Consider the following 14,492-nt stretch of genomic DNA (forward strand, 5'->3'; position numbering starts at 1 on the left):
CTAATCCTTTGGTAATTCCCAATGAAATCAATACTACAAATGTACATTTGGACCATGAATTATAAATTCTATAACCCCTGTAGAGCTATATTGCACTCTTATTTTCCATAAAGTATGTCTGCCAGAACTGTTTAACCAATGACTTATTCCTATATTTTTCCATATGCCTTATGAGCTTAACTGTTTTTAAGGAATAATGTAATTCAGATTATATAATTTTGTTCCCTGGAAAAATAATGAGCATTCCCTGTATTCTAAGCATGTACTTTCTCTGGCAGAAAATACTAAGAGTAAAACCAATAAAATACTGTGTCACTTGCTATAAATTAAGAGAGAAAGCCTAATCCAGTCTGTGCTACTTAGACACACAAAACACACCCCATGATGTTTAGTGATTTAATTGTTCTGACCAAATTAATCTGCTAAGTGTTTATAAGCCTAAAATGAGGCCCTCATTTTAAAAAGTGGAATATTCTTCTCTCATGAAGATGATCTATGAATGTGGGATTAGGGGAAGTTTTTCCTATTTCTATTCATCAGCGATCTGTAACTTCCTAATTCATTTTAATGGTATGTATAATTAATAAGGAAAGGCAGCTTTTTTGTCTTAGAGGTAATGCACATTACAAAAGCATACAAATATATGACTACATACATAGCTATTAAAATTCAGATTATTAAAATCCTAGTTTATTTCAAAACATGGCTTATATAAAAGTAAAGTTGATATAAAAACCCGTTCAGCTAAAGAATATTATACATAAAACAGTTCAATCAAAGCACTAACACAATATAAATATTTATAGTCCTGATCCTTAGCCCACAAATAGCTGTGTGATTACTAATCATACGTGATATTCAGAACATAAACAGCACATATTTGTGATATAAATGTTGCATTCTTAGACAGTTATTTAACTCTCTAGCATTGCATTTGGGATTAGGATCTGTGTCCACAGTGGTGCCTAACATCAGACTTTATTCTTGTGAAGAATTCCACTGCTGCCAACTATATCTTGGAAAATACCAGGCTGTACATGATGCACATAAACGTCTGTTGTTGTCTGTCATAGACAGTGCAGTATCCACCCTACAGGTCAGCTACCAGATGCTGCTACCCCTAGGCAGCATTTGAACAAGTTTGGTGAAAGTGCATAGGTTTAGGAATAAGGTTTGATCACTCAACAAATATTGCCTGTACCGGGCACTGCTCTAGGTTTGGAGGTAGAGACATTGGTGAGTAAAAACAGACATGGGCTCAACTTTCTAGAGCTTATAGTCCAGCAAGGGAGACAGATATTAACCAAATGAATCAGACAAATGGCACTAAAACATTAAAACTGTGGTGAGTGTTATGATAAGGTGATTTGCCCCAGTCATGGAGGTCAGGGCGGGCAGTATTCAGGTGAGACTGAACTGACATATGAGGAGTTAACTAGATGAAGAAGGTAGAGAAGAGGGTTCCAAGACCATGTGCAAAAGTCCAGTGGTGAGAGGGAATGTGGCATCTTCATGGGATGGAGAGAAGGCTATTGTGCCCAGTGTATCTGTTGCACAGGGGCACAGGGAATGGGACATAAGGTAGGCAAGGGCATGCAGGGCTCTTAGGCTTGGTTGCTTCTTTCCTAAGAATGAGATAAAATCAGATTTGCTTCTGGGAAAGATCTTTTTGGTTGCTAAACACCAAATTATTTCAAGTATTTACTGAATAACAAAATTCTTCTGGTGAGGCTGCTCCAGCACTTTGGTTGATTGAGCACATACACTTTCTGCCGTTGGGTTAGGGATGGTTGGGTGACCAAGTGCCATGATTAGCCTCCTCTGAGTTTTTCCTCAGGTTGCAGTTCTATCTAAAAGCCAGAGGAATTCATTAATACTTTCTCAGATCCTTCACGTTCACAAAGATCAAACTTGAGATTGTTAATTGAAAAAGCCACCAGGTATGCATGGACTTCATCATCAAATGTAGACATACACATTCACTTACATAAAAAGTATGATCCCTGTGTTGGCCATGGCATAGGACAAGCCCAGGATCCCACTGCCCATGATGGCATTACTCAGGTTAAATGAAGACATTCCAAAGGAAGTGGTTCCGGGATGCTTGAAGAAGAAGGGATGTATTATAAGCAAACATTTGCCAAAGGGCATACCTTTAGGGGTTATCCTTATTCTCACATTATCTGCAGATTACAGTCCAAAATTGAAGACTAAGATAAAATTACAGTGAGTAAAGCCATTACTCAACATCAATAAAAGCATGTAATTTTCAACGGAATGCAGTGCTTGGTTTCAGCAGAGGCCTCAGTAAAAATACAAATTACAAGGGGAGTCACATAAAGAAGAGAAAACATGTATGATTGCAGATTACCTTTGGGTTAGAATGATTTCCCCCCAAAACACATAAATTTCATAAATGATTTATGCAGCCATATGGCGAACAGGAAAAAACAAGCCCTTATTCCAGTAAGAGCCTGAATAAACAGAGAATGTGCTGATCAAGGCTTGGAAAATTTCAGTCACATTGTTTTCCCACAGAGACCTAGGTAGATCAGACACCCTCAGTCCCGTTCATTGCCTGAAAGCATAGATTCACTTACATGTTCATCACCATAATCTGCCAGCTTCTTTTTCCCCAAAAATCCATTTGTCAGGAATTTCTGACTTTCAGCGTCTTCGTTAGCAAATTGACTGAACACATACACACACAAATAAGAAAGTGAAAACATCTAAATATATGCTCTGAATCATATGTATGTTTCAGGTGATCTAAGTAACTGAATCAGAGCAGGGGAAATAAGACATCCCAATTTTCTTTTCCTCCTTCACACTAATGGTCATTCCAGACCAACAACTGAGCTCCATTTACAGCTATACTTTGGGATGGAAGAAGGATGATATGAAGGAGGGAAATATTATTTTTAGTTAAAAAATTGTTTATACCACATTTCCTCTTTCTCACATTAGCTATGCAAGAGACTACAACTAATTGTGTTCCCATTTAGAGCCCTTCCAAAGAAAGAGTACAGGGTTATGACAGAGTTTTCTGAACTACTACCGTACCATAATCAGATGATTTTATTAATTCAACAAATATTTATTAAAAGCCTAGGCACTGTGATCCTTATTTCATCTGATGCTCAAAATATCCCTATAGGGAACTGTGGCTCAGAAAGGTGAAGCAGCAGGCCCATACCCACCCATACCCAGGGGGAGACCCCATTCTCCCCCTGGCATCAAGCAGTCCCAGGCAGTGGGACAGAATGAAAACATTATAAAGGAATATAAAAGGAGAACAGGCTGTTGCAAAAAGAGTCAAAAAAAGGAATTCTTAAAAAAAAGAAAAAAATAGAATCATTGAAATAAAAATCTCAGCTGAAGGAAGACTTATAAAATTGAAAGACAGATCTGTGGAAATCACTCAAATTATAGCACGAAGAGATTAAAAAAAGAAAAATACAAATAAGAAGTTAAGAGCAATGGGGAAAAAATAAGAATTACAAGTTCAAATATACACTGATAGTCATTCCAATATAGACAAAACAGAAAGAGATAATGGCAGAGAATTGTCCAGTGTATTTTTTTGGTACAATCATTTATACATATATCTCTTATTGGAAAGGAATTCAGTGGCAGCTCTGTGTTGTGTTGGTTGTTTCTGTGTGTGCATATGTGTTTTAATTACTCTCAAAATGTACATGGATTATTAACAGATAATGAATGAAACTAAGGAAATTATTAAAGTAATTCAATGAATTGGCAAAACAGTTGGGAGGGAAAGAAAACTTTAAGATGTCACTATCCACAGAGCATTGTGATTCTGGTTTTCTTGGACACAGGCTAGAAGATGTACAACTTGGTCATAGATCTGTGCTGGTCAGCTCCTGCAGTTACACGCCAGGGCCTTTGAGGCTATGGACCTAGGACCAGCCACATTTCCAAGAAGCTCCATTAATAAGGCCGGCTGCTGCCATTGCATTTTTATACTGCAAAATGTCACAGACTTTTTAGTTGTTTTTATATAAAATGCTCAACTATGTATGATTTTAAAAGTGCTTTCAAATTGATGGGTTGAAAATTTTAGGACATTTCCTACATGAAAAGAAAGATAAAATAATTAAAGATTGTTCTATTAATATAATCCTAGAGGCCAGGCACACTGGCTCACGGCTGTAATCCCAACACTTTGGGAGGCCGAGGTGGGTGGATAACCTGAGGTCAGGAGTTCGAGACCAGCCTGGCCAACATGGTGAAACTTCGTCTCTACTAGAAATACAAAAAGTTAGCCGAATGTGGTGGCAGGCGCCTGTAATCCCAGCTGCTCGCTTGAACCTGGGAGGCAGAGGTTGTAGTGAGCCGAGATTGCACCATTGCACTCCAGCATGGGCCACAAGAGTGAAACTCTGTCTCAATAAATAAATAAATAAACCTTAGAAATAAAATAGAAAATAATTATTGTAGGAGATCTGTACAAGCTAGTTTTTATAACAGAAGCTAATCCTGAAAATAACATGGAGAGGAAAGAGGATGGCAGGGTTACTTTTTGAGAATAGGAGACAATATGAGATGTAGATAGAAACAGCAGACAAAACCACAAAGTTGTATGTCCTTTTCTAGAATTCAAGGCATAAATAGCTCTGAGTACACAAGTTAAGAACATTTCCTGGACTTCTCCCCATATTTCTCATAGAAAGCACAATGCCCTCAGTTGTTGTCTCCTTCCATTTCCATTCACCCCGGCCCCCCACCCACCACTCTTTTGTGGTTTACATTAATGGTCTGTAATTAATGTATCTGCTTTGTGAAGACTGGTACATAATGTTCACAGTTGGAGACTGAGATGACAGGATAAAATGAAGCCTAAAATGGGCCTGAGGACTATAAAAACAAAAGTGCCACCTAGAATTTAAACTCTGGAATGTCCAACACTCTATTCTTTATTTTAATCAATAAACTAAAATCTGTATTCCATAGTAGTTTTTAAAATTGAGAATTTGAAAGTAAACAGATTTTCTTTCTTTGAGGCATTTGCATGTTCTTATTTTGGCATGAGATGAGTTGTAGTCATTTAACATGCCAAGATTGTATAAAATAGATGGGAAATGTCCCCAGTATGTTAAATGTTTTGATACCAAACCCAGCATGTATTGAAAACACAAGTATAATGATCACAAATAAATACATTATGTTGAATTTCCCAAAAATTTACATTTAAGGGTTCAATCTGAACCACACATAGTTAAACCCATCTCTTTAAACTGATTTTAAAAACTGCAAAATGATGTCCTATGTTTAAGCCAGGAGAAAAAAGGTAAGTCACTGTGAGTGGTTCGGAACACATTGCATGAAGCTTAACAAAAGCATTCATGCTCTTTCCATTCTGGCTTTTGAGGATCAAGTGGAATGACACTATGACAATTCTTAGGAGGGTGTCCCCTTCAACTCTGTCAACATCGGCAGAGCTCATATTTGTGTGCATCCCTTTCAGAAACAAGCATCCTCATGTTTGAATCAATTTACTAAGGGTAATGCAGTGAAGGAGAAGTAATAAAAAAGTATTGAATGTCATCTGTATTCTGGGCACCCATCCTATCCTTGAAAAGCAGCTGTTGGTTTGCCATTTTACATTTTCCACTGAAGCTCAAAGAGGACAAACAGCTTCTCTAAAGTCAGGCAACTACTCTGCGGACTCCAAAGCCCTGTCTTCTACCACCCTAGTGTTTCCTCAAGGGTCACCTAATTTAGAAAATGCCATAATTTACATCTCAGTGGCCTCTCTAGTCTGACATCCCTAAAGTTCATTGCACTGAGATACTTGAAGGAAGAACAGTGCTTTCTCCTGATGGATTTTCCTGGGTGTTGTGAATAAAATGAGAAGTCTTTGAGCACAATATTCTCTATTTCAGGCCTAGATTTGGTCAAAAATTCCCTTCTGAGCATCTTAAATCATGTACAATTTGATATAACTTTTGTGGGAAATCAATTGACTTATCAAATAACTATTGTGCACTTACTATGCTCCAGGCAATGTGGCAGGTGGTGGGACCACAGAGGCCATTAGCCTGTAGTAGTGGCGTAATTAACATCTGTACAGGGAGAGGGTACACGAAGGAGGGGCAGTCACTTCTACCTGGGGGAGTAGAGTAATTTGGAAAAGGCTGCATAGGAGACCTGATGTTGAGCTGATTCTTGAAGGATGAGAGGTGTCAACACAGAGAAAGGGGGAGCAGGTGACTGATTCCAGGCAGTTGGAGCAGAATGAGTGAAGGCAAGTAACAAATAGGGAGAGGGCAAAAAACAGGACAGGAGTGGCAGGTCAAGAACAGCTCACAAAGGACCTTACGTGCCCAGCAGTGTGTAATCTACTTTCTCTTATGGCTATTGGAGAGGTGCAGAAGGGCTTTATCTAAGGAGGGAAATTGATTCAATTTGCAATTGTAAGAGATTACTCTTGCAGAAGTGTAGAGGGCTCGACAGAGGAGAGCAAAATGTAAGACAGGGAGACAAATCAGGGCTCACTCCCTGTCTCACATTTAATGTAGGCCTAAGGTAAGACCACAGAAGAATGGGTACAGAAAAGTAGGTGTATTTGAAGCATTAATAAGGTCAAACCAACTGGATATGACTGACCAATGGCTATGTGGGTCAAAGTTTACACCTAGGGGCTTTTGAGTGAGTTGCTAGATGATAGCAGTGATTTTCACTAGGATGGGGGTTACTAGAGGAGGAGCAGGTTTTGAAGGGAAAGATAGGAGTTCAGTGTTAGACATTACAGGTTTAACTTTATAAATGAGGCAATTCAGACACAGTAGTGGTCCAGTAGAGATGTGCAGTAGACATTCAGATATAATGATCTGAAATTCAGTAGAGAAACTTAACAGGCTGGGTATATGGCATATATTTGGTGGGTAAGGCCGTAATAGTTGTGAGTGAGCTTGCCCAGAGGATACTTTAAGAGAGAAAAGAATCCCTACAGAAACCAGGAAGTGTAGCAACATTCAAAGAGGAACCTGAGAAAGGTAAGAGGAGCAATAGGCTAAAATAATTAAAACTATTACACATTATTAATGGAGACAAGAACATTGTAACCTCAATTCTAAATTAGTCACAAAATAGATTGACATTATCACTGTATTTCAGGACCAGGGAATTGATGTGCTAGCATCAATATCATTGTTTTCTCAAATTTACCTGTAATAAATCCAGTTCTTCCCATCAAGACCCTGTTTTCCATGTCCACATCCTGTCTTATTTTTCCATGGAACCTAGTAATTTTTAACCCCATACCTGCTCATTGCTGCCTTTTCTGAATTTCCTATCCCGATGTAGCTGTCTGGAACACTTTCTCCGCTGCTGCTCTCATCATCTGGTTCGATGTTGACATTTCTCAGTTCCATGGGATCCATTTGAGCTGTCAGCGCTTTCTTGTCCACACACAAGCCCCTTCAGTGTAAATAATATACTGTACCTTCAGCTTAAGGTTCTTCCACTTTGTGTTGATGTTCAGAACACTCTGTTCTGCAAACAGAACACAACATACATCATTATAATTTTATTTAAATGAAATAAGTGAATATGAATCATCTACATTTTGTATGCTCTCTGTAAAAGGGAGGGAGGAAGGAAACTCCTGAAAACTTTACATAAGCAAATCCTGAAAGGTTCCTTTACCCAATACAAGAAAGAAAAAAAATGGAAGAGAAGAAAGGAAATTACTAATAACTGCTAAATTAGCAGATATTTATAGAGTGCCTATGTATAATGAAAATGGAAGGTTTTACTAGTCACTATGGAAAAAAAAGAAATCTTAAGACATGGCAGCAGTCTTCAAGGAAATTTAGGTGTTTGTGAGTGGGATGCATGTTTTAAAAGAAAGACAAAAGTAAATTGTTGACAAACAAAGGTCTACCAAGGTAGAATCTACCAGTGTCTCTACTAGCAATAACTAGAAAGAAAATTACTGCTTTAATTTAATTGCACATGAAAGAATTAACGCCACCAAATGCTTGATAATATGCAACACAGGTGAGGATCAAGTTTAGGAAGTAACTTTCTAGGCACTTGGATCCTGAAGCCAAAGTTAAGAATAGTAACAAAAGAAAGTTCAGATTTACCTCTGGGTCAGCATCACTCATCATCTATGTCAAATTAAAATGTATTTTAACAACAAAGAGATCTAGATTTTAGCCTCTGCTCTGCCTTTAATTCACTGGATCTCAGCATAAGTCATTTAACATTTGGGGACCTCATTTTCCTCAACTGTATAGTGAAAAGGGGTGGACTGGCATTGTGTTTCTGAAAAATGCCTTGAATCTACTATATGTTGCTGATATAATTTCTTCTGAAATTCTTACCATTAGATTCATTCAATTATTGTTGAACCATTATATTAGGAGAAACACTATCATTCTTGAAAAGTGTGGTCCTGAAATGTGCAATACCCATTTGATAAGGAAATCTTGAGCAGAGAAACTAACATAAAAATTGCTCCAGAAGTCATGAAATCTGCTATTCCTCTGACAATGAAAACTACCACATGGGAATACCTCCACAACCCAGTGCCATGGCAGTACTTTTTTGAAAGGCAACTCACACTTGAGAAAAGTTCACATCCTCAAATTACAAAACATATAAAACACACATGGAAACTCACTAGTAAGAGTGCCAGTAGGCACAAGAAATGATAAAATTCACATCTAAGGAACTACAAATAACAAAGCAATTTAAAAGGGACTTTTACATTATTATAATAAAAAGAAAGACATTTTGAAAGAAAACATTCAAAATAAGAGAATAACTTTCACAGGATAAAAACATTATAAAGGAATATAAAAGGAGAACAGGCTGTTGCAAAAAGTCAAAAAAAGGAATTCTTAAGAAAAAATAGAATCATTGAAATAAAAAAAAAACTCAGCTGAAGGAAGACTTATAAAATTGAAAGACAGATCTGTGGAAATCACTCAAATTATAGCACAAAGAGATTAAAAAAAGAAAAATACAAATAAGAAGTTAAGAGGAATGGGGAAAAAGTAAGAATTACAAGTTCAAATATACACTGATAGTCATTCCAATATAGAGAATTGTGAGACTAGGGTGCGACAAAACAGAAAGAGATAATGGCAGAGAATTGTCCAGAAATAAAGAAAGCAGTTCTCAGAATTTAAAAAAATAGCACACAGCATTTTAAGCAAGAAGAACAAAAATGAATCTATTATTAATATAAGGCAGCCTAAGTGTACATACATAAAAGATCAAAACAAACAGGTTAAAAGCTAAGAGAGAATAGAATTAAGACATGCATATGGTTAAGAGAAAAAAAAAAGAAACTCACTAAATGAGTACAAAGGTTTTCCTCACTCTTCACACAGTACCAGTCTCACTCCCCAGCAGCAACCACTATTGACGGTTTCTGTTTTTAGCTTGTTATTTAAAATTAGCCATTCTAGATCTAAATAATTCACTAAAGCTTTTTCGACTTGGTTTACTGATTTTAGACTGGTTACCCATAAAAAATAAGGACATTAGCATACTTTCTCTTTCCTTCCTTTTCCTACACTCCTAATTATTTTAGTTAATAAAAACAATTTGAGAATCATAATATTTTCATCTTGTTCTGTGAAACAAAAGTGTCATAACTTACCTGTACGTTGTTTCTAAACATGGAAAACCAGTAAGCAGCAATTACAGTATTATCACTGTATAAATAGTATGCCCTAAAGACAAAGTGGTGTATTTGACTACATAATAAATGAAATATAATTCTATATTACCAAAACTTTGAAAGCAAATTTTCTATGCTCTTTCTCATTCTGAATGGCTTCCTCCTCCAATCTCTGAGTCTTGCTCAACTGCTAGTTTCTTGAACGCCATTCTATCTTCTTTCTTCAGTTTATTTTGCATTATGCTAAAATAATGCCTTGAATAACTTTTTTCACACAATGAGCCTATGTCTGTAAATAGAATTTCTGAGTGGCTTCATGTTGGAAATGTCTTTATTTTGCCTTCAAACTTTGTTAATTGTTTGAATTCTAGATTCAGAAGCATTTTCCTTCAGAATATTGAAGAAACATCTCTCTTCTAGCTTCTATTGATGAGTCTGGTTCTTATTTCTTTATAATGTATCGATGTTTTTCTGAGGATTTTAGAATTTTTATCCTTATCCTTTCATCACGACGTGACTAGATGTGAGTCGCTTTTAAAATTCATCGTACTCAGCATGCAGACGTCCTATTCAATCAAAAGGCTTGTGTCTTTCTTCTACAGAAGACACATTTTCTTCTAAAAATAAAAAAAAGTTCTACTATTTAAAAAAACTATTTCTTCCCCTTTGTTTACTCCTAAAACTTTTATTAATCAGGTATTCGACCTCTTGATCCATATTGCTAAGCTTTTCTGTTTATGTTCAATCTGTTCATCTTACTACTCGATGTTTAGGAGTATTTCCTCAATGTCACATCCAAAATAACAAATTTCACCTTCAGCTATATCCATTTCATTTTCAACTTGTGAGCTATTTTTCTCAATCATGCTCTTAATTTCTAATTATTTGCTCTTATCCTCTTTCTCTTTTTTCATATCACTTTTTTTGTTTTATGTATACAATATTTTCTCAGATTTTTCTAAGGCTATTGATGTGAGGTTTTCAGAAGTTCCTTTTGTTCCCTAAATTATATGTTTCTTCTGAAGTTAGTTATTCTGTTTGTTCCCTTTGGTCCTTCTCTTCCATGCTGCGCATTTTCCTTAGTTTCAAGTGTTCCTAGGTTATCTGTTCATATTTGTGAATGATGGAGCGCATTGATTAGCTTGGACAGCTGGTACTCAGAGCTTCTCTGAAATTGTGTGGGCCCATTTCACTGATGGGCTGCTCCCTTGTAGGTTCTGTGTAAGTGGTTCTTCTGCTGCTTGTCTGTGGGAGGAGCATCCCACTCCCAGACACAGCTGCCACTCTAGGAGCAGTTACTCTGGGGATGAAGCATTTTAATTATCTTCTTTTTGGTAGAGCTTCCATTCCTGCTTGTGATACCTCTTTGTCTGCAGTAGAGGCCCTAATACTTATCCTAGCATCCTCCCTTGAGCTTTCTTTACAGATTGGATCACAGCTTTATCTTATAGTCAAAAATGGCATCCCAAACAGACCGTCATGTCTAAACTGAGGTTCCTTGGTGGATACCTGATCACTGGTTGCCCATGATCTATGCCTCCTCTTTGTCTACATTGACTTAATTTGAAGCTACTGCAGGGCTCCCTGTGGGAAAAGCACACTTATCTTGGTTCCTTTCCTCTTAGATTTTCCAACCCTATCTTCTTTCTGCCTTCTAGGAATTCTCAAAAGTTTCTATTTGCTGATGACAACACTATTGCTTTTCACAGTTTTTGTCGTTTGTCCTTTTAAAAATATGTGACATTTCATTGCTTGACTTCCTTAAAGCTAGATCCTAAGCCCCATTCTTCCAGGCCACTCCCAAGACTTCATATAATGTAATGGTTAATTTTATATGTCATTGTGGCTGCATTAAAGGATGGGAAGATAGCAAGTAAAACTTTATTTTGGGGTGTGTCTGTGAGGGTGTTTCTGGAAAAGATTACCATTTGAATCAATAGACTGAGTAAAAAAGGTCCACTCACCACTGAAGGTGAGCATCTTCCAAACACTCCAGGTTCCAGATAGAACAAAAAGGCGGAGGAAGGGCAAATTTACATCTCTGCTTGAGCTAGGACATCCATCTTCTCTTGCCTTCTCCTGCCCTCGAACATTGGAGCTCCTGCTTCCCAGACCTCGCAATTCTGATACTTATACCAGCAGCATTTCTCAGCCTTCAGCCTCAGATTAAATTATGCCACCAGCTTTCCAGCTTGCAGATGCTGTACTTTGAGACCTCTTGGCTCCATGATCATGAAAGCCAATTCCCATTATAAATATCATCTTATATCTATATACATCTATACCTGTCTATTTATCTCCAGTTGGTTCTGTTTCTCTGGAGAACTCTGACAAATACATATACCAAAGACTCCTCAAGTTACATCAGCCTAGGCTTCTCCTGGGAACTCGAGTTCCATATGTCCAGGGGCCTAAATATCATCTATATATCTCAAAGGCAGTTTAAATTCAATGTGTTCAAAGTCTAACTTGTGATAGGCCCTCTTCTTCCAATGTTTCCATTCCAAAGAATGTTGTCACCATTTATCCAGTTATTCAAGTCAAAAGCATAAGAGCCTTCTATTATAAATTTTTCTTTCTTACCCTCCACATCCAGTTCTTTACAAAGTCTGGTTGACTTTTACAAAAAACTGAAGTATTTCTCAAGTTAATCTTTTTCTCTTCATTTCTTTTACCTTCACTCTTGTCCAAGCTACCATCATGTCTACTGTAAAAATCTCCTAATTGATCTTCAATTCTCTTTCGCCTCCCCTAACCACCTGCACCATTCATTCTTTATCCAATACCCAGAGTGATCTTTGAAACATAACAGCAACAACACAGATCATATCATTTATTTGCTTAAAACCCTTTAATGTCTTCCCTTTACTCTGAGGATAAAGTCCAAAATTCTCAACATGCCTGGTAAGATTCTGCCTGGTCCACCCACCTCTCTGGTCTCATCTCCTTCCACACTCTCCTCACCTTAGTGTTCTAGCTACACTAGTCTTTCCATTCCAGAAATCCACTGTGTTCTCTACATCTCAGGTCATTTGCACATGTGGGTCACAGTGACTGGCATGCTCCCCTCCCTCCTCCACTCCATCCTGAATTTATGCAGCCCCTCTAGGGGGCCATAGCAGTGTCTTTCATAGTATCCAATTTAGTCTGGGGGATCAGGGAAGGCTTCTCTGAGGAAGGAGCAGTGGGGCTGAGATCTTTGCTGCTGTGAGTATACATGTCTGCAGTCCAAAAGCTTCAGTTAAAGTCTGTTCTACTTTGTATATTAATAGGAACCTCATTCATTGCATTTGCATTAAGCCATGCTAATCCCAGGATTTTTTTAAAAAAGATATATCGAACACTTACCACATGCCAGCCACTGTTTTAAGGCCTTACATCTATCAGTTCTTCAGAGCGGTCCTCTGAGGTGAGTACAATTTGTTTTCTTATTCCCATTGTACAGATGAGGTAATGGAGGCACCAAGTTGAGTGGCCTCCATGCTATGCCACCTTTGTATTGCTGTCTCTACTACAGAGAACTAAAGCCTAATCAGGGAACAGGAACTATGGCTTTGGCAGTAAGCAAAACTGGATATAAATCCTGGCTACATTAACTCACTTCTGACTTTTCTATCTTCTATAAAATAAAAGTAATATTATTTACCACAAAGCAGTGTTGTGAGAATTTAAATGAGATAATGAGTGTCAAAGTTTGGCCTATAGTAGACCTTCAATAAATTTAAATCTGTTTTCTCTCTTCCAGCAATCAGAATTGAATTGATGTCTTTATCTACCTGCAAACATACATAGTATTTCATATACATAATTAGACACTTACAAAAGAGGGCTTTACAGTTCTCAAAACTCTCACAAACATTATGAGTGAGGTAGATGCCCCTTCACAAGTGAACAAATTAAGACCTAATTTTATGCTGTTTTAGCATATATAAAATATTTATTGGGATGGTCACGGTGGCTCACACCTGTAATCCCAGAGCTTTGGGAGGCTGAGGAGGGTCTATCTCCTGAGGTCAGGAGTTTGAGACCAGCCTGGCCAACATGGCAAAACTCCATCTCCCCTAAAAATACAAAAATTAGCTGGGCATGGTGGCGCATGCCTGTAGTCCCAGCTAATCAGGAGGCTGAGGCAGAAGAGTGGCTTGAACCCAGGGTCAGAGGTTGCAGTGAGCCGAGATTGCACCACTTCATTCCAGCCTGGGCAACGAAGACTCCATTTCAAAAAAAAAAAAAAAATGTATTCTATTTTTGCCTTGGCCAAGGGAGCTATCACAAAAGTTAGGACACGTTTTCATAGCTTATATCTTAACTCTGAAGATTATATTACTGATCTATTTTAAGGGAACAATGGTTAAATGCACAATTCAAAAAGAATTAGCACATTATTAGAAACTAAATATTCTGAATCATCTGTCTACAGCACAAAGTATATGCCTTGAAGTCTTTAGACTATATCATAATTGCTAAAATTTAATCAGAAACTATGGAAGACACAGAAGATGAATAAAATAGACTCCTTGCACCTGAGGAACTCAGCCTACCAAAACAAACAGATTTTGAGCAAACTCTTAGACCATAATATAAATAACATTTTTTACCTTTTCCTTGGAATAAATATGTATGGAATTAATCAAAGAATTATTGCATGGGTAGGATAGAAAAGAGTATTGCTGGCAAACACTGTAATTGAAACATAAAATTTTCATAGGCATAGATTCTTCTGCTGTTTGCCATCTCAGAACATGCTACCTTCATTCACCCAACCACTCACTGGGCAGACCTGGCTGTCCCATTCTCTATCCTTCACCTCCTACTCATGTCCAGCGTATCA

The 14,492-nt window shown here is 37.5% G+C and overlaps 1 protein-coding gene across 2 annotated transcripts in view; it reads right to left on the reverse strand.

The window, feature by feature from the left end:
* The window catches only part of SLC38A4 (solute carrier family 38 member 4), a 59,936-nt gene that overhangs the window by 19,875 nt on the left and 25,569 nt on the right, over nt 1-14,492 (reverse strand). For both annotated transcript variants that reach the window (XM_030822681.1, XM_030822682.1), the window contains exons 2-4: nt 7,288-7,518; nt 2,601-2,691; nt 1,988-2,103 (exon numbers count right to left, since the gene is read on the reverse strand). In XM_030822681.1, the coding sequence (XP_030678541.1) occupies nt 1,988-2,103; nt 2,601-2,691; nt 7,288-7,406 (326 nt within the window). In that variant the 5' untranslated portion in view covers nt 7,407-7,518. The remainder of the gene's footprint in view (nt 1-1,987; nt 2,104-2,600; nt 2,692-7,287; nt 7,519-14,492) is intronic.

This window comes from Nomascus leucogenys, chromosome 11, assembly GCF_006542625.1.
Source record: "Nomascus leucogenys isolate Asia chromosome 11, Asia_NLE_v1, whole genome shotgun sequence".
NCBI classification, from domain to species: domain Eukaryota; kingdom Metazoa; phylum Chordata; class Mammalia; order Primates; family Hylobatidae; genus Nomascus; species Nomascus leucogenys.